Genomic DNA, 27,753 nt, shown 5'->3' with positions numbered 1-27,753 from the left:
GCCACCATGAGTACCAACATGTAAGATACTGGTAAGCAACAAGCCACGTGGCAAGGTATAGATTTATAGAAATGGGTTAATTTAAGATGTAAAAACAGATAGCAAGAAGCCTGAGCCATGAGGCCAAACAGTTTAAGTAATATAAGTGTCTGTGTGTTTATTTTATAAGTGGGCTGCAGGACTGCTGGAGACTTGGCGGGACCCAGAGAGAAGCTCTCCAGCTACAATGCTGTCTGTTATCAGTCAGTTCTGTTGTAATTTTCCAAACTACCCTCTCTGTCCAAATTCTCACACCTAAGCAGAACCCACTCTGCTCCTTTTCAGCTTCACAAAAGCAGCCATGTTGTACCACAGCTGCTTCCAACACGCCTGGTGCCAGTCAGGCCCTTACAGACGACAAAACGACTGCCCCTGCTGCTCTTGCCTCCACTCTTTAGTGCCTGGCACCTCACGGGTGCACAAAGGTGGTAAAGGACCAAGACTTCCAAAAAACGCAATCCTTCACTAGCCGGCCCTAACTTTCTGGTGGCTCAATCCCAGCACTCAGGAGGCTGAGGAAGGATGATCCAGAGTTTACAAGTAGGCTAGCCTGGGCTACAAAGTGAGTTTCAGGACTGACAAACCCTGCCTCAAACCAACATCTATAACTACACATCTTCTATTATTATTATTATTATTATTATTATTATTATTATTATTATTACACTTACTTATCTGTGTATTCTCATGGGTGTGTGTGTGTGTGTCAGGCACAGTGTACCTGTGGAGGTCAGAGGACAACTTGTAGGAGTCTGTTCTTTCCTTTCATCATGCGGGACCCCAGAGAACTGAACTCGGGTCATCAGGCTTTGCAGCAGCAAGTGACTTGACCCACTGAGCTATTTCCCTGGCCCACTACATGTGTCTTTACCTGTTTCCCTCCGAGCATTCACACTCTTCAGAAGGAAGGGATCCCGAACATTGCTTCTCTCACAGCGGCTGCAACTGTTCCCCTAGTGGGGACCTGCCGTGACACTCAGCTAGCTTTTCAGCTCTGGGGAAATTCCCATTTTCCCTCTTCACTGCAAGGCTTTCAGTCCTTCCCATACAAGAGTCTCAAACTCTCATGCTGGATTCAGAGACAGAAGCCAGCACCAACTCAACCAGTTTCCACTTCATCCAGACTGCAGACTAAACCTGGGAAGTCAAGACACCTAATAAACACTAATTCTGCTTATTATGGGAGAATCAGAATCCAATGAGGAAAAAAAAATAAGATACAGGCAAATTAACAGTACAAATTCAACAGCACTGAATGTCTCTATGGTTGACAAAAAAGAAAAAGAAAAAACATATTTTAATTTGTGCCAAAGACCTAAGGTCCCTTAAGCATTTCTAGGGTTTCTTTCCTTTCTTTTCTTTTTCTGAAGTACAGTCAATCACAAGCATGTTTGCTTTTTTTTCTGCTCTGCTGCCCCAGACTCAGACTGCTTTAGGGGTGGAGATTTTAGAACAACAATGAGGCATTTTACAGCAGACACCCTAAGTCTGAAAGACATTCTGGGAACAGTCAAACTTCACTGTGGGCTGCTCTAAAGCAGAGACATACCCGATATTCTGCCCACCTTGAGTTCAAAGTATACTTTAGACAAGAGGAACAAATAATTCAGGCATTCTGTATTCCAGAAGACTTCTCCAGCTGTTGGTCAAGAGTCGTAAATGTGTTCTTCCGCTTCCCAAGAGCCATGAAAACGTACCTGGCAGAGCCTCCTGCACAGCACAGTAACAGTCTGAAGCTGTGTGTTGAAAGTACAGTTTTCACTGGAATGGAAAAACTCACTTTGTGCAACCGTCTCCCCTTTGCCCGGCTAACTAACCTAAGTAAGATGGTAGATGTCTGCTAGGTAGAGCTGGACATTCTGACTGCGCTGCCTCTCCTCCCTGACTGAGAGTCCCTTTTGCTGCAAAGAAAACTATTTCAGTCAGATGGCAACAGAAGAAGAAAAGAGAAAACCGCCAACAAAAGGAGCTCTAGCTTCAGTGAGTGCAGCACTAAACACCCCCGAGCAGACAGGTCCTCAATGACACACCTTCAATAAAAACTTCCAAACCCTTCTCCCTTTTTGTTCCTTTGAGAAAATGGTGAAGCAATTTGCATTTACAGCTTATTTCCTGTTTCCAAAATACCCCCTTTAACTTTTTCTTTTCTTTTTTTATGGTCAGCATAAATAGAACCAAATTGTCAAATCACAGCTATTCTGTGTGCAGCCGATACAAATAGGTCTGATTTCTAGCCAGCCATAAAACAATTACTGCTACCTTCCCAGTGCTCTTTGATACCAGGTTGTCCGGAGCTTCAAAGCCAGTCTCCAGGACTGTTCTGTGGGCACTGCTGAGAAACAACAGCAACACAGCAGATGGAATGCTCCAGCTCCCACAGGCACACAAAGTCATGACGACACAGGTAAACCTAGTAGTCTGCAGAGTCGAACTGGGGACCTCGGGAGTTCGGGAGCTGACTTTGTACGGCATGGGTCCACGAGAATAGCTTCCTGGAAATCGTAAAGGCTACAAAGTTTTCAACTTCAAAAGAGAATCATTTTGCTGTCAGAGAAATTTTCTGATTAACTAAAATAACTTATCCCCGGGGAACTGACTGGGATAGAAGGAAACTTCAGGGTCTTAAGCACATAAATAACTCCACAGCACAATATTTATGTGATATTGCCAAACTCATTAAAGCTACGCATTTTGAATAAGGTTAAATTTGGTGAGAACAGCAATGGAGGTTTTTGAGCAAAGGGAAGGTTTTGCCTATAAACTAATAGGACTGCATTCTCACAGGGCTTATAAAACATGACTGCAGTGTGGGATGACATGCAAACACCTAACACATACAGCACACACATGCACTATAAGCAACAGTGAGGAGGAAGTCAGCTAAGTTGCAGCCTTAGCATGCGTCCTTTGCAATAAGGAAAAGATATGAAGTGTAATTACAGAAATTCACTATTTGACATCTTGGATTGGTGGCAAATATAACGTGATTATGAAATCTCTCCCATTGCCCAAATTCTTAAAATAAGAATTTGGTTGGGATGGCAAGATGGCTCAGAGATTGGAGGCACTTGCGGCCAAGTCTGATGGAGTGAGTTTGATCCCTGGAATCCACGTGACAGGAGAGAAGAGACTCCACAAGCTGTCCTCTGACATCCACACTCATGCCATAGTGTACACATGCCCACATACATACATAAAATAAATGTAAAAAAAAAAGTTACTAAAGCTGGCACACATGCAAATAGATTCGTGTACATCTTTAACACTATGCATCAGCACAAAAAGGATATCATTTTTACTAAGATGTGTCTTTTTTAAAAAAAAATTCTTCCCATCAATGACACCAAGCCAAAAGGTTTTTTCCTCAACCCAAAACTTTTGGCAGTTCAATTATGATATGCCAGGATTTCAAATTAAGTAGCTGCCAAACACGTCTGAGAATGGAAAGTACAGTTGGTATGGTCTTCTTCCTCTACAGAAAGGCAGAGTGCCGTCGACACCAGCACAGAAAGGAAAGATCTGCCTCTAATTTCGCCTTGTCTGCTCTCGAACTCATTTAAAACATTAGTCCAGAGCTGGGTTGGCAATCTTCGGTAATCAAGCCAAGGACCTACTTAGGCACACATTGCCAGAGACATGTAGCTACAGTGTTTTCTAAAATCTGTACAAGTCAGTTCTTAGAATTCCACACAACTCTTCCCATTCAGAACAAGAGCCACCTGTTTACAGCCCTGATCTCCAGAGCAGCTTCTATCTCTTTGCCTAGCATCTAGAATTGGTTCTAAATTTCTTCATAACAACGCGATTGTGTAATCTCTCAAATTTAATTACATTTTCTCCCCCTCTGGAGCTTTTTAACCAAGGCTAAATGCATTAACATACAACAAAATTCTCAACATGAGTGACAAAAAATGCATTAAAAGTAACCTTTAATCCACGCTATTTAACTGATTTTATTCTATTTTGGCACGTTTGAAGTAACTCATCTAAGGATTAGTTAGGCTTTTCTACACTCCTTTTTATCAGGACTCTACCATTCTTGATTTAGTTTTGAGAGAAAAGGGTTTGCAGAAACTGTAATAATCTCCCAGCTGGAGCTGGCTGGAAAGTCCGTCAGTCCGCATTGTGCCCTTAATTTGCAGGAAGGCTTTGTACGCTTCTGCCCTCCTTTTACATGCTGAGCGGTTTGCACTGATAAAGTACTTATAGACCAGTTATTTTAGATTAATGAAAAGCCCAGTAAAAGTTTATGTTAAATGGCTGTGAACTTTCCCTTTAAAATACCGAACTGCATCCTCAGTCTGACTGCATTAAGACCTTAACTCTCATAATCTGTCTCGACGGTGTCCGTGCTAGTGGGGCAAAGCCAGTCTTAGGATGTTTAAGAAGTATGATTGTCAAATAGAGCAGGAATCCCAAATTTCAGGCTATGAATTCAGATGGAATGGCTGGAGCCTCTGGGCAAACACACGGGTTTCATCACCCAGCAGTGGCTTCCAACGCTTGCCCTCTCCAGCCTCAGCAGTGAAGGACTGCCCTGCCTCTCAAACCACAGCAATAATGCAAACCGCGACACAGAGAAGGGCAGCGCTGCTGGAGTGGAGAACAGTATTAAGTCGGTACTGGTGACACACGGCATTGCTCTAATTCCACACTTGACTCAAAGTGAGTTTAAAGCCAATGATGTGCTGCTTCCTCTCTCTCTACACTTCACACCTAACAGTAAGTACAGCAAAATGCCTGGTTATCAAAGATTGTAACTCAACTTCCACAATTCCCTTTTAGTCTCCACATCTAAAAGCAAAGTCAAACTGAGAAATATGAGTTGAAGTCCTTAGAATAGGACTTCTGCCTGAATAGAAGTAGAAAAGGTAAAAGACGTGTCATACTCCAAGACATAAAACTCTATCAATGCTTAAAGAAAAAAAGAAAAGAAATTACTCATTTTCTGCTATACTACATACCAGTGAGGCAGAAGCTCACATCATAAGCAGAGGGTATATCCAAGACAGCAAGTTTATCTACGGATCAGAAACGGCAGCATCGGAAACTAACAGGGGTTAAATAATTTCTTTTGTGAGGCCACTCGAAACCTACAGCAGCTGCCTAACTGTGCTTTTCCGAACACAGCCAAAGCCCAAGGAAGCCGTCCAAGGCAGCACTGGCCTGGTAACCAGATCATGGCAATTCCATTTTCAGCCAAGGAAAAGGACAGTAAAAACAAAATTATTCCTCGGTCAGTAAGTTTTCTGGACAAGCTAATTTTTACTAACCTTTAGCATTTATCCTCCTGTGTATCTGCGAGAGCTGTGTCTTTCTGTATGTGTAGACAACCTTAATAACTTCTCAATGCTGGCTGCATGAGATAAACTTCAGATAGTTATCGCTTCTTCAAAACCAATTATAAAAACTACCAGGGAAAGTTTTAGCTATTCAAGGGCAGGAATGAGCTGAAAAGGAAAAGGTAAACATTTAGTCACTGCTATAAAATGTTTAGCCACGGATCTCTGACTCCATCAGTGAAGAAAACTGCAGAATTGGTGGCATTTCTATAGGACCTAAGATACTGTGCAATGATTCTCAGGAAGAACAAACTTGGTTCCTCAAGGCCTAGCTAGAATCTACCAACTAAAAGTACTTAGACCATCTAAAATAAATACAAAAGCCATCTTCTTACAGACTGTTGTCACCCAGTCTCACCAACACATCTGAGATACTGATCCCTCAAGTCTTTTCTACCTAGTGTGTTAAAAAAACAAGTATTTCACCTACTTGGGAAGAATGAGTGTTTATTTAAATAAAAATCCAAGATTCTTCATAAATCAAGTCTTTGAAGTATGTGAATAAGAAATTGGTGACTTAACAAAGTTATATTCCAACGGCTAGGAATCACAAGTTCCCACAGGAAAGAAGAGTCTAAATAACTTAAAGCTACGTGGAAATAGGCATGACTTCAACGTCCCCACTTCATTATTTATACTATATAGGTTAAATACATTACTTCATTGGTGTCCATGTGCACAAGCATCTTGTTTTATAAAATCCAATTTTAATTCAGTATTAATTTATAATAATTCTAATCCTGTTTGCTTTATCAATGGTTTGTGCCAGAACATGAACTAAATTTTAGGCTATTGTACATATTCCTGTTACATTCCAAAGATAAGAGGTTCTGACTGAGAACATATCAGATACACTTTCTACTAAAGATCACATCATTGTATAATGCTGTGGGAGAAATCTGGCTTCAATGGGCTTTCTACAGGATTAAGAACTGTTTAAAAACTATGAATTAAAATACACATATTAATGGATAGTCCTCAATTCACATACTGTGGCTTGTTTTAAAAACTAAATCCCAAACACTAGGTTAATATGCTCCACTTCTGTAGGCTTAAGCCATAAATTCTTCAAACACAATTCAACAAATTAGTATTTCTGCTCATTACTGATGGGAATTCAGCAATGTAAAGCTATCTCTGTATTTTCAACAGCTTGGGAATTTAACTGGCCGTGTTCAATATAATACACTTAGTGGATCTCAGAGCCCAACGCCTGTAAAATCTCCCATGGAGACTGAAGACCACCCATTGAAAACAGTACATTACTGCCCCAAGCAAGAAGCTAGCACACAGGACTGGTCACTCAAGTCTTTCAAATACTATTTTATTGAGGGATTGTGGGAGGTGGTGGAGAGGGAAAGGGGGGTTCATGAGTGGTCGGGGGAGGAAAACTCAGACATAGGAAAAAACCAGGTCCCTAGAGCACCCCCACTCCTCGATCTACCCCCACTGTTTAAAAGGCTGCATAAACAAGTAGGAAGTGCTCGGTTTCAGAGAGAATTACATGATACTCCGTTTCAACCGTCTACAAAGGACTTTTATTTGAAAAGCTGCATCTCTCCTGTTATAAACCATTTTACTCCACACTGATTTCAGACCAGAGAAGACTAAAGGGGGGTGGGGGGGTGGAGTCAGGAAAAATTCACTCAGTGTCTTTCTATGCCTTAAATGGTTGATCCAATAAAGATCCTTTAGAGAAAACTTTTAAGTCTATTTTTTTTTCTCCAAGTAAGCAAATCATACATGAGGGCTTTTCTTTTCTGGGGGACTGACTGCACCCTGTCCCTTTAAATGCCAGGCCTGCCCCATTTCCCACGCATTCAATGAAAGCCCCACGTTTGCTGGCCTCCGGCCCACAATGTCAAGTAGTTTTCTTGCTATTGAATTTCAAGATTATTCTTTTGGATCATTTGCCCTTTAGTTTTAAGCACACCACAGCAAAAATAATGTCTTTCTACAATAACATAAAGAAAACTCTGAGCCCTTTATAAGCCCACAAGTAGAGAACACCTTGTCCTTTGGCTCCTCTTTACTGCAAAATATGCTCCACTACATAAGCTGCAAATAAAGGCTATTATCCACTATCTGGAACGACCATGGCCTTGCCCATCCAGTAACAAGACGCACAAGTATACTCATTTAACAGAGTCTGGAATCTCCAACAATCCACGGTATTCAAGTCGCTCCTCTAGATTACTCCAACTCTCAAGCCCCCAACTTAGCCCACTGGGTACACAGTTGGAATAAATCTGAAAACGGTGACTTTATTTAAAAACAATTACTTTATTGCCTGTTATTTCTGGCTATGACGGCTATGTAGGTTAATGATTAGAAACAGCAGCACACAAATACTGTGAGCCGTGGCCACAGAATCAGTGTTGCTTTTCTTGTTCACGCACATACCTTAGTCCCAAGGAAAGGAATCCATGCCACTACAAAGCCCATTTAGAATTCTCTCAAAAGAAATAGAAATCGTTTAGTGGAAAATCGATCAGCAGAACTAAAGTAAGTCCAAGGAAAATAATGTCATTCCAACTGCTAGCACATAGAACTTGAAATATCAACTTTATACAAGTTGCTGCTCATGAGGAAACACCCAGGTCACAAACATCAGTTTTTACATGCAGCAAGAATTCTAAGGTGGAGTTAATCCAACCATGATTTTATAAAAAGCACCTAATGCTAAAGAGAAAACAGTTACCTGTACTTAGTCTACAACTCTGTTATGCATTAGTCCACAGTATATTTGTAATAAGTTTATCTTTATGACAAAAAGGAAAGATGTTTCCTATGAAATCACAAAATTAAATACAAAATATCCAATAAAGACATTTTGGAAGAAAACTGAAATTAACCCTCTCACTTTGGAAATTTTTCTTCCTCTTTTTTAAATACAGTAATAGCAATCACCTGTAGTGTGAATAAAGCATGCAGTTTAATTTTCATTTTTCAAGACTTATTTTTACAGCTTACATATGAAATCCAATTAAAACTACATTAGTGGGATTAGAGGGAAGCCTCAGCAGTTGAATACTTATTGCTCTTGCAAAGGACCCAGGTTTAGTTTCCAACAGCCATAAGGCAGCTCACAATGTCTGTTACGTTCAGTTCCAGGACATATGACACCCTCTTATAACCTCCTTGTGCACCAGGCACACACATGGTGCATAGACATACATGCATGCAGACACTTATACACATTAAAAGAAATAAATCTAAAAATTATTTTTAAAACGTATTATATCACTGACTTTTTAAAAACTTGTTTTATTTTTAATTGTGAATGTGTGTTTCTGTGAGTGTGGGTATATGTGTGCAGGCCAGAGGCATCAGATCCCCTGGAGCCAGAGTTACACATGGTTGTAGGGCACCCAGCATGAATGCTGAGGACCAAACTCAGGTCCCCTGCAGGAGCAGTATAGACTGAGTGCTGCGCTAACTCTCCCACCCTCCTGAAGTTGTTTTTATGTAATATATACCAGCTCTTCACCCAAAAAGAACTTTTTCCCCTGTCCCAAGTGTATTACTCTGCCTGACTTTGATACCTTTTATTTATCATCTCATGATCAACTTTAAACCACATACAAAGATCACTGACTTGAGAGTGGGCCTCTCCTTCCAAGTACAGACTTTATTGATTATTAACAGTGTCACTATAAATCTGAGCAACTTCATAAGCATCGTGTCACTTGTAGTCAGTTTTCAAAGTCAGATACAGGCTTTGGAAATGTTTCTAACACTACACATTAAGTAGGTGAGTGAAAGCCGGGCAGTGGTGGCGCAGGCCTCTAATCCCAGCATTCGGGAGACAGAGGCAGGCGGATCTCTGTGAGGTCGAGGGCAGCCAGAGCTACACACAGAGAAACCCTGTCTGGAAAAAAAAAAAAAAGGAGAAGAGGAGGAGGAGGAAGAAGAGGAAGAGGAGGAGGACGACGGAAGGAGAAAAGTTAATCAACAAAGTTATCAAAATCCCACAAGCAAAAAAAAAAAAAGAAATGTGAAACATCCCTATGTACTCCCAAAACGTAGTCACTGCTCACTACCTTCAGGTTCCACATCTGAAGACCCAATCAAGGAAGAGTGGAAGAGAAAAACTTTGTAGTTAAGACATACAGATTAGGGGTTGGGGACTGAGCTCACAGAATAGTACACAAGGCCCTGGGTATCTTCCTCAGCTCCAAAACAAACAATAAAGTACAGACAGCAAAATAACTATTTGCAGAGTATCTACATTTTATCAGGAATCGCAAGCGATCAAGAAATGGCTCAAGGTATACACGGAAACCTGTAGATTACAGACAACTCTAAGCCAGTTCACATAAGGAACTTCAGGAGCCACAGATTATGGTATTTAAAGCAGTCTTGATGTCCAACCCCTCTAGACAGAAGACAAATGGGACTAAACAGAAGTATGAAACATGACTGTATCTGCTGCAAAAAAAAAAAAAAAGTGCCTTAAATGATATAATAAGTTAACTGATACAGGATCTTTTACAACTTTTAACGTGTGAATTAAGAAAGATTTAAAACATGTTCTACATGTGTTTCTTTAAAGCTTAAACTCCACGTAGGTAATATTTATGTTCATATTTGTAGTGATATTAAAGGAAAGGATTTAATAAGACATGGTAACAAAATTTTTATATGAGATATGAAAATGTTCCTTGGGAAAAAAACAGTCCTGTTTATGTTCCAAATGACATCACTACTTTTCGAGAAAACAACAGCTTACTATAAAAGTGTCTATGCATACTTTTAAATTTCTAGTTTTAATTTCATATAGGTAATGTGTACAATCAAGGAAGCTAGAGAGAAAGGCCCTGTTTCAAATTCACTAATTTTTTAAAGCCTGAAGCTGATCATGGTGGTCCACAGTTGTAATCCTGCCATTTGGGAGACAGAGGCAGGGGCATCACTACAAGTTCAAGGCCAGCAAAAGCTACAAAGGTGAGAGCCAGTCTCAGAAAAGAGGTTGGGGGCTAGCTGAGTGGGTGAAGTGCCCGCTTTAGATGCTCAAGGACCTGAGTTCAATCCCCCGAGACCACATTGAAGAACTGTTTTAAGCCAGGTAGGATGCATGTGCTTCAGAGGTAGTCACAGGAGGATACTTGGGGCTCCCTCGCCAGCCAGCCTACCCTAAACAATCTGGAAAGTTCTCCGACAGTGAAAGTGGCGCACACCTTTAATCCCAACACTCTGGAGGCAGAGGCAGGCAGATCTCTTTGAGTTCAAGGTCTGCTTCATCTACATAGTTCAAAGACAGCCAGAGCTATGTAGAAAGAACCTGTGTGTGTGTGTGTGTGTGTGTGTGTGTGTGTGTGTGTGTGTGTGTGTGTGTGTGTACACAGAAAAGAGCCTCTGCTGAAGAATGCAATGTCAAGTAGCATTAACCACAGGCTAATGTGTCCCCTTCCCAACATGAGAAGTCTCTCACTTGTGTGCTGCTCTACAGACAGTGTTGAATCTGTACATCTTACATAAATTAAATCTGGGGCTCTAGTCAGTCATTTGACAGTTTCCCTTAACAAGTTAGAATGATAACAATATTTATTTTTTCCTTTGACCTAAAAGGTTCCTAGTATGCTGTAGCAAAGAAATGAGGAGCACCTGCCTTTCAAAACATCTTCAATTAAGATTCAATGAAAAGCATTTTAAAATACTGCCCAAATTATTAAACTGACAACTTTCCAAGTATGTGGAATGACCAAGTACGAGGTCTCCGCTCTTCTATCCTGCTTGCATACAATACAGCCCCAGTATGTCAATTATTATCTAGTAGTGGAAACAAGCAGATACATGCTAAATTACACCTCAGAGAAGCAAATCAATTGACACAATCTCAGATCAAATGGGGGGGATTAATCAAAATGAAGGCATGAAAAACCCAATGACCCACTGACACAACCAAGACTTGCATTTTAAGAAGTTCCAAAAACACAAGGTTTCTTTAGATCCTAAAACATTTCAACCTATAAGTAGTTGCTGGTGGTTGATGGAAATGGTATCAATCCAGCCAGAAACATAACCAAAACCTCATCATAAGATTCTAAAATACTGACATTCATATCAATTTAGAAAGATAGCATTTTCCAGACTGGGGGTGTATCTCAGTGTAGGACCCTTAATGGCTGAACACATAGAGACACTGGGTCAGTTCTCCAGACTCCAAAAAAGAAAAGGGGGAGGAGTACCTTTTCCAAATAATTTTCCTTAGGAAAAAGGAAACTTAAATACAATAGCATAGGTAGATTGCTTGGCAAGACAAGGAATGGGTATTTAACAAATGGAGGTTACTATGTCCTTGTTATAAAAACATCAAACCAATTACAAACATGGATTTGTCCTTTTCAAAAAGTATAAAAACGGTATTTTTTCCAAGCTTAAAAAGCTCAGTTTATTGTTCAGACATACTCAGGCCAGAGAGGGTCTTGCCCCTTGCAGACACTGCTCCCTTGAAGCCACCGAGATCACTTCTAAAGCTCAAAGTCTGGTTATGTTTCATGAAGTAAAAAAAAAAAAAAAAATTGACAGGGTTGGCCAATCCTTTCAAATTTGTCTAGCCTTTTAAAACACACCAAAATTTGATGGAGACAGAGCTAGAAAGATGGCTCAGTTGTTAAGAGCACTTAATGCTCTTACAGGGGACCCAAGTTTGGTTCCTAGCTCCTGTATCTGGTTTAACTCTCTAGCTCTAGGGAATCTGATATCCTCTTCTGGCCTGTGTGGGTACTGCACTCCAGTGCACACAGACTCACACACTAACACACACATATACACCTAATTTTTTTAAGATGGGAGACATCAGGGTTAAAAAAAAAAAAATGACAAGATGGCTTGCCACACAAACCTGACAACCTGAGTTCAAACCCCAGGGTCCACGTGGTGGAAGGAGAGAATGGGCTTCCAAAAGTTGTCCTCTGACCTATACACACATGCCATGACACATGCATTCCCACTCTTACACAAAAACATGTCACACACAGATACACATACAAATGTTTTATTAACAATAATTATTAAGAAAAGGGGGTCTGTGTGTGGTGGTGCTTACCTTTAATCCCAGTAAAAACAGGCAGATATCCGTGTGAGTTTGAGGTCAACCTGGTCTACATAGTGATTTCTAGGTCAGCCAGGGATACAAAGTATGAACCTGTCTCATGGAGGGAACTTTGTTTTTGCTTATTAACAAAGCTAGACCCATTCTAGAAAAAAAAAATGATTCAACATATACAATGTTTCTCACTAAATTCAAGTCATGGCTTTGTTTGCACAATCAGTTCTTGAGCTACAGAAGAAATGAGTTTCAGGAATAAGAAGCAATTCACAGTTTCGCCGGGTGGAAGCCACGGCCAGGACTCTAAAATCCTTTCTGATTTGTGCTCTCCACCTTTATTACAATAATGCCCAAAACGTCCAGACTCTTAGACAGTGTATGAAAAAGGCATGTCAGTAGGATCGAGTGGGACAGAAACCCAGTATTGTCCCATGCCTAACTCTGATGCAATCTAAGAGAAACTGGACAGATAGACAAGGACAGGAAAGTGCAGCACGGATGAGCATGTGACACGTGACACCTGCTGCTCCATGCTGCATCTGAGGAGCAGCTTCCTGCAAGCAACTCACCTAGCACATATTGAAGTCATGCAAGAAGCATGATGTGACAGCTCTAAGTCATGTGCGCACTAAATAACACATCCCTAAAAGCAACCAAACCCCGCAGCCCAAACTCTCTTTCTGAGTTGCTTCACAGAAGCCACCAGTAGTACAGGAAGGCATTAGAAGAGGAAACTAAAGAGAGAAAGGGTTTGTTCAATGGAATGTTTCTTCCACACTAAGAAACCTTTCACTATTCAGCAATGAATATAAACAGTGGGAAATATGAGAGGGGTACAGTGAACCTTGCCTTTTACTATTCTAAGTATATATATATATATATATATATATATATATATATATATATATAATGTTCATCATAGACACCTGACATTGCAGCAGGCCGCAGGAATATATCATAAGAACTCAGCTGGTTATGGCAAAGTCATTACCTGGAGGAATCAGGGAATTCCTCCAGAGGAAGCCAAATCCCAAGGAGTTTTTGGTGTTACTTGGCTTGTTATGTACTAGCTGTATTCTGTTATGAAAATCGTGTGTGCCTTCATAGTTTTCCCAATTGACTTTTCCCTAAGAAGGGCTAACAGTGTGGACTGATCACTCTCTGGACATATACGTGCTATGGATATCGTTCTGTATAAATAAAACACTGATTGGCCAGTGGCCAGGCAGGAAGTATAGGTGGGACAAGGAGGAGAATTCTGGGAAGTGGAAGGCTGAGTCAGAGAGATACTACTAGCCGCCGCCGTGACAAGCAGCATGTGAAGATGCCGGTAAGCCACGAGCCACATGGCAAGGTATAGATTTATAGAAATGGATTAATTTAAGATATAAGAACAGTTAGCAAGAAGCCGGCCATGGCCATACAGTTTGTAAGCAATATAAGTCTCTGTATTTACTTGGTTGGGTCTGAGTGGCTGTGGGACTGGCTGGTGAGAGATTTGTCCTGACTGTGGGCCACGCAGGAAAACTCTAGCTACATATACATTCCAGGTATTTGAAGAACAGCCTCAGGAAAGGCTTTCTCTGGAATCAGATATGTCCCTTAGCCACTTTCAAGGACTACAGGAAACACCGCCCAGGTGGGCGCCCAACTTCTGAGGATAACAATGACAACAGCCCATGTGCAAGTCTCCTGACTTAAATTCCACAAGGAGACACCGCCCAGGTGGGCGCCCAACTTTCAAGGACTAACAGTGATAGCAGCCCACATACAAGTCTCCTGACTTAAGGTAAATTCCACAAGGGGACACTGCCTACCTAGGTCAGGTGGACATTAAGTAATAGCTTTATACAATTTAGCTCAGACCCTCCCTTTATATACCGGGACTTCCAGGGCACAGGAAGGAGAAGAGAAAAGAGAACAGAAGAACTAGATGGCTAAGAACTTGAGAGGAACAAACTGAGATGGGGAAGAACTAGATTGAAGGGCTAGAAGAGAGGACTAGAGGAACAAGATAGAAGATGAGGAAGAGCCAGATGGGGAAGAACAAGATGAGGAAGACCCAGATGAGAGAGAAGGAGATGGGAGAGCAGCTGATAGGGGAAAGAACTAGATAGATGAGAACCTAGAAGGGACAGAACTAGATGAAGGAATTAAGATAGAAGGGGACAGTAGATAAATATAGAGAGAAATCAGGCAAGAAAGGAGCTAGACATGAGAGCAGAATAGAAACTGTGTAGAGAGAGAACTATCACAGAATAATAAAGTATATGAACTAAGGAGTTTTGTGTACATAGATTCATTTCTTTTCATCAACGATTAATTATCAGTTGGTTGTAGATTCTTCCTGGACCCTGGGAGGGGACTATCGAGGGGCTGGACCCCCATAGTCCCCGATATGACATAACCAAATAGTCCTCTCCTCCCAGAACCCTTAGAGGGACACAAAACTTAGCTGCTAAAATTAAAAGGTATCCTGCAACTAAATCTATGCCTAGAAACACGACAAGCTTCTTGTTCTCTAAGACATTGCTAGGATTTTTTATAATAGAAACTTTTTTAATTGGGGGGAGGGAGGTATGGGCATGTAAATGCAGATGCCTACAGAGGTGTCAGATCCTCTGGGGCTAGAGTTAGAGGCACTTATGAAGCACCCAACATGGGTGCTGGGAATCAGTCAAGTCCTCTACAAGAATGTTGCATGCTCTTATTACTACTGTGCCTTATTCCTAGCCCACGATGGAAGATTATTAACATTTGAAGAAATTGTTAAAATATATTTTGATTTTTAAGATTACTATATATGCAGCAAACATTTGGCCTGGTATAGGTGATAACGTGACTGATAAATTCTACTGAAAAGAAAGGAAGGAACAAATAAAAAAAATTTTAAAGCCAGGCGGTGGTGGCGCACGCCTTTAATCCCAGCACTTGGGAGGCAGAGCCAGGCGGATCTTTGTGAGTTCGAGGCCAGCCTGGTCTAGAGAGCAAGATCCAGGAAAGGCGCAAAGCTGCACAGAGAAACCCTGTCTCGAAAAACCTAAGAAAAAAAAAAAATTTTAAAAAAGCTTTGACAAAATTAAATATTTTCAAATTAAAAAAAGTATTTGAGAGCCAGGCGGTGGTGGCTCATGTCTTTAATCCCAGCACTCGGGGGGAGGCAGAGCCAGGCGGATCTCTGTGAGTTCAAGGACAGCCTAGTCTACAGAGAGATCCAGGACAGGCACCAAAACTACACAGAGAAACCCTGTCTTGAAAAAAAAAAAAAGTATTTGGCTCTGAGAATGTCAATCTTCAAATATAACAACTAAGTTCAAGTAATCATCTTTATAATCAATAATGAGTATTACTCTAAGTAAATTGACCTCAGAATCAGAAGTAAAGGCAAGCTTCCTTTTCTCCCATAAAGCTAACTTTGAAGGCCAGCAGAATGGCTCAGTGGCTAAAGGTACTTGCTGCCAAGCTCACCTTGTGTGCCTGAGACCCACAAAACAACCGGTGTAGGCACATCATGTGTTCACACATACAGACATATCAGAAGTAAGAAATGCCTTTAATTCCAGCCCTTACGAGGCAGAGGCAAGAGGAGCTCTGTGAGTTTGAGGCCAGGTGGTGATATTGGTTAACAGCCCTAACTGCTCATGCAGAGGACAGGGTTCAGTTCCCAGCACCCACACGGCAGCTCACAACCTCCATAACTCCAGTTCCAGGAGACCCAGTGCCCTCTTAAAGCCTCCTCTGTCGCCAGGCACATATATGGTACACAGACATATGTGCAGGCAAAATACTCACACACACACACAATAAAAGAAAAAAATGTTTTAAAAGACTAACTTTGAAAAAAAGTTTTAAACTAGCTTCTTAAATTAACAAATGGCAATGGTCAGTGGCTTTCCTGCTACATACTAAATAAATCAAAGCCAAACATTAGTCGTATCATTTTAAAACTTCAATAATAGCCTTCTTAGGCCTCAACCACAGCAAACTTACTACACTTTTAAATATGGTAGTAACACAACCTTTTTTTTTTTTTTTTGGTTTTTCGAGACAGGGTTTCTCTGTGTAGCTTTGCGCCTTTCCTGGATCTCGCGCTGTAGACCAGGCTGGCCTCGAACTCACAGCGATCCGCCTGGCTCTGCCTCCCAAGTGCTGGGATTAAAGGCGTGCGCCACCACCGCCCAGCCACAGCCTTACTTCTTATAGCAAGATTCTATATCCTTCATTCCACTGAAAGACTGTCAAAGTGAGCAGTGGGGCAAACCAGCAGGAGACGGCCGCCAGCCACCATGCACCAACACCTTTCCTAATGACTTTGGCACAAGGGAAAATTTTAATATTTATTTTATGTGTGTGAATGTTGTGACTACATGTACGTTTGTACATCGTGTGCATTCCTAGTGTCCACAGAAGCAAAAGGGTATCCAATACCCTGCAACTGGAGTTGCAGGCAGTCGTGAGCTGCCAATGGGTGCTGGGAACTGAACCTGGGGGTCCCCTACAAAAGCAGCAAGTTCTCTTAACCACAGAGCCATCTCTCCAGCCCCCACCCCAGGAGAATATCTTAAATCAATCCATAAAAAGAACTTGATTTCATATGAAAGTAGCCACAGTACTTTTTCCTTTCAAATATTATCTACTGTGGCCATTACCACTTAATTAAACCTAGGTCATGCCTATAAAAAGGCAGTTATTACTGAACATTTCTCGGCTGATATTAAGTGAATAGTTACTCAATGCTTTAAAAGTAAACTCTGGCCGGATGGTGGTGGCGCACGCCTTTAATCCCAGCACTCGGGAGGCAGAGCCAGGCGGATCTTTGTGAGTTCGAGGCCAGCCTGGTCTCCAAAGCAAGTTCCAGGAAAGGAGCAAAGCTACACAGAGAAACCCTGTCTCAAAAAAAAAAAAAAAAAAAAAAGAAAAAGAAAAAGAAATCTAGAAGCAAGGTATGGTGGTAAGATGAACACAAGTTTGAGATGCCTTCCAGGTTAGCCTAAAATACACAGGAAAGTCTTGTCTCAAAAAAAAAAAAAAAAAAGAAAAGAAAAAGAAAAAATATGAATGATCAATAAACAATGACATGTAAAAATGCCTAAAATACTTCCAATGTGAATGAAAACTAACCACAAACAAAAATATTTCAGTTCCATTATATATCAAATTATATCAAAAAATAACATACAATAGCCTATACTGACAAAAATGTAGGGAAAAAAATGTAACTCATTTCTGACCACATCTAGTAAGAATAAAGGCGGACATGTCAGCAATCAATGACTCAAATTCCAGGCTGATTTCCAAACTCTGGTCCATATGCACAAGGTGACGTGCAAAGATGCACACTGTAGAGGACAGAAAATGATCTACGTAGTCTTCCTCAACATAGGAAAAGTTCCCATGATGCAACACTGGGGAAAGGACATTAAAAGAAACGAATTGACTCCTATAGCTGAAAGGTGGCTAGGTTAAAAACACCATCCTGAGGAAAGGGACAAGGTACAAAAGTATTCATTTAGGAACGTATCCTGGTACATAGTGGCAATGAGTGTACAACTGAGTAATATCTTAAATACACTCAATTGTGTACTTTAAAGGGATAACTTTTATGGTAATGTACATTGTATGTCAACTTTAATTAATAAATTTAGTCAGTGGGGCGGCTACCCTTCATGCTGATTTTACACTCACACTTACAAACAATATAAGTGCACAAATGTAGATAAACAGAGCAGAAGAAAGGCTAAAGAGGTAGAAGGAAAATTTGGGAAGCATTTAAAAACCTTTGGCAGCCGGGCGGTGGTGGCACATGCCTTTAATCCCAGCATTTGGGAGGCAAAGCCTGGCAGATCTCTGTGAGTTCGAGGACAGCCTGGTCTACAGAGTGAGATCCAGGACAGGCACCAAAACAACACAGAGAAACCCTGTCTCAAAAAACAAAAACAAAAATAAAAACCTTTGGCTACACCTATAACACTTAATTCTTTAGAACTGAAACACGGAACTAAATAAGTTAAAAATATAAATGTTCATTCTTTTTTAGTAGTACAGACTTGAGTGTTTTATAATTCTTTATATTTTCATGTGAAGTAGAAAAGCAACCATGAGTAAGGTAAGACTTCAATCCCAGCATTCGGGAGTCAGAGGCAGGTGGATCATTGAGTCCCAGGCCAGCCAAGGCTACACAGTTGAGACCCTGTCTCAGAGAAAGAAAAAAAGCAACTATGCACTACACAGAACATAAAACAAGCACACCATGAGAGGCAAACAGTAAATAAATACATATGAATGGAAATGTGTTTGACATCACTGATCAATAAGTGCAAACTAAAGTGAGGTAGTTATTCCATGCCACAAACTGACAGGGTTTTCTTCCTTTTTTTTAAACTGTTAATTCCAAGTATTAGTAACCACATAGGAAAATGGGTTATCCTCTAACCCCTGGGTAACAATAAACTAGAAAGTTTATAATGTTTGGAAGAAAGTTTATGAATACATAAAGAACTCTAAATCTGTATACATTTTCTTTGTTTTTCTTTTTGAGATAGGATTTCACTACGTGGCCCAGATTGACCTGTTACTCACTTTGTAGACCAGGCTGACCTTGTACTCACAGAGAACTACCTGTTTCTGCCTCCAGAATGAGGAGATTAAAGGTGTGTGCCACCACACCCAGCTAAAAAATTCTGAAAGTTTTTTTACTTCACTATCTCCCCTTATGGAAAATCAGAAAATCATGAAAAAACAATGTCAAGAGTATCCATTGCAACATTATTCAAAATAAAATCAAAATAGGGAGCAATCTAAAGGTTCAAACAAAGCATGACAAATCCATATTTAAGGTAAAGCTTTGAAAGTGAGCAGTCTAAAAAGAAGATTTTCTATGAAAATGGAAATGAATCTACCCTCAGTACCAACAAGTTTTCTAATCACTCCAAAACATACTTGTTGCCGGCGGTGGTGGTGGTGCACGCCTTTAATCCCAGCACTCGGGAGGCAGAGCCAGGTGGATCTTTGTGAGTTCAAGGCCAGCCTGGTCTACAGAGTGAGATCCAGGAAAGGTGCAAAGCTACACAGAGAAACCCTGTCTCAAAAACAAAACGAAACAAAAAAAAAAAAAAAAACTTGTTGAGTGAGCTAATATTTATTAATAGGGCTGGGTGTGTGTATACCTTTAATCCCTTCACTAAGGCAGATGGATCTGAGTTCAAGGACAGCCTTATGTACATAGAGAGTTCCAGGCCAACCAGGGCTATATAGTGAGACCTTGTCCCAAAATAAACAGATAGATAGGTAGATATAAATTACAAAAGTAGCCATTCTACATTATCATGATATGCACATTACACATAATGTGCATAGTCTATGTTACATATGCATTGCATGCTTATTTTATACACATTACATATTATATATAATACATGCAAAATTATATATTACAAAATATAATTAATTAAAAGATATTAATAGTTAAAACATTTACTATGAGTAGATAGATATCATACCTGGCTACCAAAATATTAACCAGTTATCTATGAAAATTTCAAATAACTTCTTTCTCTACATTAGTTTTGTTTTTTCTTCTATAAATGCATGTATGTCTTTACCTTAGAAAAAACATGATTTTCATTTACATTTAAAATGATATGAATACTTCATAAAGGCTACTGAACAACTGCAGCATGCAATTTCCTACTTTTTTAAAGATTTATTTACAAACAGGAGTGGTGGCACATGTCTTTAAATCCCAGTGTTAGGGAGACTGAGGCAGGCAGATCTCTGTGAGTTCCAAGCCAGCCTGGTCTACAGAGCAAGCTCCAGCACAGCTAAGGCTAAACAGAGAAACTCTGTCTATAAATAAATAAATAAATAAATGAATGAATGAATGAATGAATGAATGAATAAATAAATAAATAAACAAATAAATAAATAAATAAATAAATAAATAAATAAATAAATCTATTTACATGTCTGTGTGTAGGTCTGTGTGAGTATATGCAATGTTTCTGCAGGTCTGCCTGAAGAGACCATGAAAAGGCACTGAATGCTCAGAGCTGGAGTCAGAGGCAGCTGGAAACCACCAATGTGGTGCTGGGCATGAACCAGGGTCCTCTGAAAAGGCAGCCTACATTCTAAACCTTGAGCTGTGATTCAAGCCCACTAATTTCCCATTTTCTAAAGACAGCTCTTTGGGTGACACAAATCACCAAGAGATGAGAAAGGGGAAAGGAAAGAGGGAAATAAGGAGGAGGGAGAGAGAGGGAAGGCAAAGAGGAGAGAGACAGACACAAGGACACAAAGTCAGCCTCACCATCTTTGAGGTAAAATTATAAAATCAATCGGTTCCTAGCCATTCTTAGTTCACGGAGGAAGTTCTACAGGGGTCATCTAAAATAATTCCTGTACTAACAAGTCTCTGCATAATACAGTGTATCATCAAACATATTGTAAAATCACCTATAAAATACATCCAGTCAAACTCCAATTTGGAGTATCCTCTTGTGAAAAGAAACAGTGGAATAACTATTGTTCCCTTGGCATCTGAGGAGGGAAGAACCCTGAAACGCCTGCCTTTTCTTCTTCTGTAACGTAAGTATTATTATTAGCAACAATAGTAATGACTACAAAGAGAATTCACACTGTACATGGTAGGCATTCTATCCATGTCAGACTGTATGCTTAATACCTAGTTTACATTTGTCTGGAGTGTCCTCTGCAGACTACACTGCTCCTCAGACCTATTTCTCAGAACGGTGACACTCTTTCAGAGTGGCCCTAAGTCTGTCTCATTCTCAGCAGTACACAGTCTATCTGGGGCCATGTGGCATGAGGCAACAGAGCTGACTGAATACATCAGTGGATACAGCAGCCACTGGTCCTGTTGATGAAACCAGACATTAGAGACATTCATACCATAGACACACACTACTTCTCACTCATTTTTGTTGTTTAAAAAGTATTGTTCAGTCTGGCAGTGGTGGCGCACGCCTTTAATCCCAGCACCTGAGAGGCAGAGGCAGGCGGATTTCTGTGAGTTCAAGGCCAGCCTGGTCTACAGAGTTTCAGGACAGGCTCCAACGCTACAGAGGAACCCTGTCTCGAAAAACCAAAAAAAAGGGGGGGGGAGGGAGAGAGAGAGAGAGAGGGAGAAGAAGAAGAAGAAGAAGAAGAAGAAGAAGAAGAAGAAGAAGAAGAATCCAGAAGCAGCAGCAGCAGCAGCACCACCACCACCACCACCACCACCTCCACCTCCACCTCCACCACCTCCACCTCCACCTCCACCTCCACCTCCACCACCAGCACCACCTCCACCTGCTCAAAGATAACCATTGGAAGACTGATGCCCAGAACCCAGAATTTCTTCACATATGTGTACATGTGCAATGGGAGGAGGCACACTCCTTAATGGATCACCTGGACAACATGTTGCCTGACCAGCTAATAGGTCTCTAAGATGTCCTGACATTTACATACAGATTTGCCACTTTTTACAGATTATCATCTTTTGCGTGCACTCATTTGAAGTCCCCCTCTAGGGCTTCCTTACTAATTTTTGCTATTAAAAAAGTCACAAGAAATAGTTGATCTGTTTGTATACTTGGAAAGTCACAGCTAACAGGAAATTCCTAGTAGGTCTGCTGGGGTCAATGATATAAGCACTTGAAATCGGAATCGATTTTAGCCAAATGCCCTCCCAACTTTCCATACCCAGCTGACATTTTCATCACAGTAGGTGACATTCCTTCAGCAATGCATCTGTCAAGTGGCTAGGGAAGCTTCACCCTGCTTGCTGGTCAGTGTAATTCCCATCAGAACCATAAGCAACTGAGATCCACCCATCCTTATTTCTTTAATTGGTACATTTTTAAATGCCTCCAAAGACAAAAGATACAGGATATATACCAAGTCCTCAACCAAATAAACCTTCAAATACTAGCTACCTTGATAAAAAAAAAAAGTTGTCCAAATTACTTAAGAGGCACAAATCAGAGCTCTATAATAAAGCTAATCACAGATGCCTAAACCAAAGGAGAGCTGTAAGGGTATACTGATTATGTTTTATCTGCCCACTCAAAGGACTAGAGGCGACAAACAGAAAGCTATCAAATCATACCAGTGGCCAAATTAGCTTTCATAAAATAATAAGCAACAGTTTTCACATCATAAATGTCAATAAAACAGATTGCAATAGTAAGGATGTGTATAATTGGAAGGAGAGTTCACCAAAACTTAGACCTGACTAAAAATGAAAACATTAATATTTTAAATGGAATGTTTTGAATATAACTATCCATTTCAGTCATATCAGACCAGCATAAATCTTTGGTAATAATACATAAGATATGATCTTTTCCTGCAAATAGATAGTCTGAAAATGCATCAACTCTGACCTGCCTATTCTTCATTAGCTAATGGATATTCTAGGCTTCACTATTTCATCAAAATCTCTTTTTCTAGGACTGTGTGCCAGTAGTTTTAAATTAAAGGTCTCCCACACGTCTTTGTGACAGAGAAAACCCTCATTAATTCAAATCCAATTAGCTCAATTCTGAAATGGTATATATAATTCTCATTTGGCAACAAGTTGAAAATACTATAATTTCTTCCTCTACAAGTTCTCATAATATTATTGTGAAGTAAAGGAAATCAACCTGAAAATCAATTTGCTTTTCTAAACCAAGGATTACAAAGCTAAGGACTCATCCATCTTCATGGCTGAACAGTTCATGCCCAGATCTGGGGTTCCTCAGCTTATTAGCTACTGTATGTAATGCAAGGGCGTTAACTTGTCACTACTAATAGTTTAGAGGATAAGCTTTACCTTAAACACACTGTACTCCGATCTCTCTCAAATTCATTTTTGCAATTCCTCTGATTTCCAATTAGTTAAACTTTATTCTACCAATTATATCCACCATATAGCAAGACACAGCACCTTGAAAGGTACTAGAAAAAAGCCTTATAAATGCCTGGCGATCTTAGTTTTCATTTGTTCTTATCATTTTCAAAGATTTGATAAGTCACCAAATAGATCCCAGGATTGGACAGCATGCCTGGTGTTGCTGGAGTTTACAGCTCGCTATTCCCAATGAACAGTGAAACCTCTAGCACTCTGAATCATTGTAATTACAGTATGACAAGGTCTCTCCTGGGCGATAGAAATTGGCATTTTTCCCAGGACTTGTCACATCATGGGAACCACACACAACACAAATAAAAATCCAAAAATAAACATTTTAAAACAATGGCTTATCGACTGCATAAAGAAGACACTCCACAGTTGAGAATTGAAATTGTGAAGTCCAATCAACAGACACCCCTCACCAGAGAGATTGAAAAGTCATCACTGTTATCAGGGGCTCAACACACCTTGCAGGTGTGTGCTATGGGAACAGCAACCCCCGCCAGGCTGGACAGAAAATCACCCAGTATGGGAAACACGGGGTAGCATCACCACTCATACCCACAGAAGCAGAGAAACGGTGGGAAATAGAAAAGAGGGGGGTCTTGATTTTATATGCCAATTGGTTAATTATCAAGGTGCCCAAGTAAAGTTACCTTAAGAGCAACATTTTCTAATAACTGAGTTGACTCTCCTAAGACAATAAATACTGCTTTTTAAAGTGTATTTTGCCTTGAAGTGAACAGCAGCCAAGTGGCAGCAGCAGAGTACCAAACAGCTCAGAAGGTGCTTTCTTTTGTTTAAACTCTGCAGTGGTTCAACAGACATGGGAGGAGAGAGGGATTCCAACCAACATCATCCCCAGGCATCTGCAGACAGCCTGGCCATGCACATTCTTACCATGGCTTTGAGGAAATACAAAAATACAGTACCTGTCTATAAGTTCATATAAAATGCTAACAAATGCTAAGTGTTACCTCCTATAAGTCATGCATATTCTCCTACCTCTACTAGAAAATGGACATATTTCTTAACCATTCAACAAAGCCCATCAAAATTTCAACTGGTCAAGTTTTGGAAAGGAGCTATAAGCCTAACCACTTATATGGTCAGGCACAAAAATGAAATCCTACTTCCCATTATACAGGCACGGAAAATAAAAATAAACACAAACTCTGCCACCTCCAAGGCATGCATCCTTTCTCCTTTCTTTATTCAGCCCCTGAATGTTCAATAATTTCCACATCACTCTAAGCAGAATGGATTTATTATGATGTTACTCTAAGAAACTGCAGGAGTTCTAGATGCCAATAAAGATTACGGATCAAATGGAAGATAACTACTAACCATTGTGTCGACTTAGATAAATAAAGCTGCTCACAAACAAAGCACCTTATTGTATTTGTACTGTTACCTCCAGTAATCCAACTAAAACAACCAGACAGCAGCTTTCCAGAGGCAGGAGGGAAGAGAAACCAGTATTTTTCAAAGCCTCTTCAAACATCGTTTTACATGACACCCCTTTCCTCTCTGCCCCCCCACCCCAAACTGTCTGGCTCTTTTTATTGAAGATGTTTGGGACTACAGAGCCTCAGTAAGAGTATGCAATCCGACTTTATGACCAAGGATCAAGGTGTGGAGAAAACTGAAGAGATAGGCAAAACAGCATCATTGCCTGAAACTTAGCTTTCAACCTTAATAGAACCCCCCTCCCCTTGTGGGTCCCAACCAGAAGACACTCCAGAATGTGCTCACTATCTGCTGGAGCAACTGGAGCAGTAAAATGCCGCGGGGGGGCGGGGGGGGGGGGGTTAATAAGTCCCCCAACTAGTAAAATTCAGGCTGAGGTGAGGAGAGGTGGAGGCTAACTCCCCAAGGGAGAGTCTACAGCAACTGGCACCTAGTAACTCAAACACAGAGGCCAGAAGAACCTAGAGAACTGACTTCTCTAAACGGAACAATAACTACCTCCAATGCATTCTTGGCTAGTAACACAGGTAAATCTCAATTTCTCCAAGAGGGGAAGAAAAGACGCAAACTGTTTATTCCCTCCAGCCCTACTCTCCAAAGCTCCAAACCCAGTAACTAATTGCACCTTCCCCAAAGGACCCACAGCAACCCAAGAGGGCTGGGGTGAATAAACACGCGACACCTGACGGTTCTTTCTCTGCGCTGACTTTCCCGGATCCCAAGTCGACCGCTTGCGCGCGCGCGGGCAGACGGCTGCAGGGACCTGGCCAGAACGGCACCGCGCCCCCGGGTCCCAGGCTAGACCGGCCAGCGAGGCGCGGGGGGGCGGGGAACGGCCCGGGGAGCGCCGGGGCCCCGCGATTGTTTCCTCTCCAGCAAAGACATTTTTTATCAAGTCTCTTTTGTATTCGAGCCCTACCTCTTTTTGGCCTAGGGAAGCTTTCGTGCAAGTGGAAGACGACTTTCTCCACAAAGTGCTGAATGTTACTGTGCTCCGGGCCGCGCACGAACACCATCCAGTCGTGGGTGAAGCCCTCCACCGTGGGTTTCTTCCTCACCTGGGCGCGGTGCCCCAGCTCCAGCTTCACCTGCACGGCACACTGCGGGCAGGGGGAGGAGAGACAGCCGTGAACAACAGGAAGGCAACCGTTCGCTGCTCAACATTGCGCCTGACATTTTTTCCCTCCTCCTTGAAACGCACATAAAAGGAAACGGCAGTGCCCTCTGCATCCACGTTTCACGCGCGTGGGCGCGCACACCCCACACCCCCAGACACACCGAGCCGGGCCGCAGGGGCCCCGGGCGCCGCTGCACAGCGGCCGGGATTGTAACGGAATGTTACCCCTAGTCGCGAAGGGGGTCAGGAAAGGGAAGAACACGACCACCACGGCAAGCACGACAACAATCGCGTCGGTAACAAATTAGGAGACAATCAGGAGGGGATGCCGGGGTGCTTTCCCGGCGTGGAAGGGGAGGTGGCTGGGATGGGGACCCGGGGTTGTGGCGAGCCCCCTCCCCGAAAGTACCGCGGCGAAAGGCACACGCCGAGGAAGTCTTTGTGTACGTGTGTGTGTGCGTGTGGAGCGCGGTGCCAGGCGGAATGGAAACTACAAGCAGCCTCTGCTGATGGGCACAAACTCCCGTGTTCTTTCTTACCACGGGGTTCATGCACAAGAATGAGACGTCGTCACACACACATACACACATACACACACACACGCCCGCACGAAAACACGCCGAGGCATCCATAACTCAAAAGCACCCCGCGCCCCTCAGCGAACAGCCCCCCACGAGCGGCGAGGCCAGCCCAGCAGAGCCCCCGCTGCACACTTTCAAGAGCCAAAGTGGTCGCAAACTCCCTCCTGCCTCCCACCCCGAAAGCCACGAAATGCAGAAAGGCAGGGCTGCTGGCGGACCGCCGCCGAGCTCCGGTCGCGCACACCGGCCGCTGGGGGCAAAGTTGCGAGCAGCCCCGCCGCTGTCAGCCCGCACACTCGGGCTCACGCGCGCGCCGCGGAGAACGCACCATCGTGGCGGCCGCGGCGCTCGGCGGAGGTGCGGCCGCAGAGGCTGCTCGCCGCGTCCCCGGACTGTGCCCGCAGCTCCCGGCGGCGGCGGCGGCTGAAATATGGCTGAGTTATTATTCGCCTCCTTCCACCGGGTGTGAGTGTGTGTGTGCGCGCGTGTGAGCCAGAGGGAGTGTGAGTGCGCTTCTTGCGATTGCAAAGAGGCGAGGCGGGCGGGAGGCGCGGGGGGGGGGGGGGTGGGCGGCGAGTGTGCGAGTGTGTGCGCGCGCGCCGGGGGGGGTGGGGAGGAGGGAGAGGCGGCAGCTCCCCGCGAGCAAAACCAACCTTTCTCTAATTGGAACCGCGGAGCGCTGGCGCTGTCTGGGCTGCGGCGGCGCGGGGCGGAGGAGGAGAGGGAGGGGGGCTTTTATTATTATTTTTGCATGTACTTACCGAGCTAGCCATGCCTGGGGGCCCGGAGGTTTGCCGGGGTGTTGTGTGGTACCCCCCCCCCCTCCCCCGCCCCCTTCAGCTGTAATTCATGAAGAGGCTGCTATGAATGAGAGCGCGCCCGGGAGCGGAGGGTAGATGGCGGACATGCTCTGCCTTTGCCCCCACCCCACCCCGCGCTCTCTCGCTCGCTCGCTTGCTTATTAAACTCAGCCCCAAAAGCAAAAGCAGCAGCAGCAGCAGCAGCAGCAGCTCCGGGGCCAGAGGATGAGTCCGGAGCATGCGCCGTGGCGCCTGACACCCGGGCTTCGAGCCTCTCGGGGCGGAGGGAGGGCGCGCGGGCGGGGCGGAGCGCGCGGGGAGGCCGAGCGACCGAGCCAGGGGGAGCTCGAAAGAGCCAATCAGCGGCCGCCTCCCGAAACCCCGGCGGCCGGCAGCGCCACACTGGAACGCCTCGCTTAAAGTAACAGGTTCCTGCTGGGGAGGGGGGGGGGG

General features: G+C 42.6%; 1 protein-coding gene across 2 annotated transcripts in view; it reads right to left on the bottom strand.

Moving 5' to 3' along the window:
- Positions 1-27,527, bottom strand: part of Mllt3 (MLLT3 super elongation complex subunit) — a 290,749-nt gene extending 263,222 nt beyond the window's left edge. Inside the window, exons 1-2 of one of the 2 annotated variants that reach the window (XM_052715857.1) lie at positions 27,262-27,527; positions 25,722-25,902 (exon numbers count right to left, since the gene is read on the bottom strand). In XM_052715857.1, the coding sequence (XP_052571817.1) occupies positions 25,722-25,902; positions 27,262-27,273 (193 nt within the window). In that variant the 5' untranslated portion in view covers positions 27,274-27,527. Of the gene's footprint in view, positions 1-25,721; positions 25,903-26,828; positions 27,011-27,261 lie in introns of those variants that run through there. The other variant, XM_052715858.1, reaches the window with a different exon arrangement.
- Between the last annotated feature and the right edge of the window lie 226 nt (positions 27,528-27,753).

The sequence above is a fragment of the Peromyscus californicus genome, unplaced genomic scaffold (genome assembly GCF_007827085.1).
Source record: "Peromyscus californicus insignis strain IS unplaced genomic scaffold, ASM782708v3 Scaffold_5__1_contigs__length_169319896, whole genome shotgun sequence".
Lineage (NCBI taxonomy): Eukaryota > Metazoa > Chordata > Mammalia > Rodentia > Cricetidae > Peromyscus > Peromyscus californicus.
The sequence above is the reverse complement of the archived record's forward strand: the minus strand, read 5'-3'. Positions and strand labels throughout refer to the sequence as shown.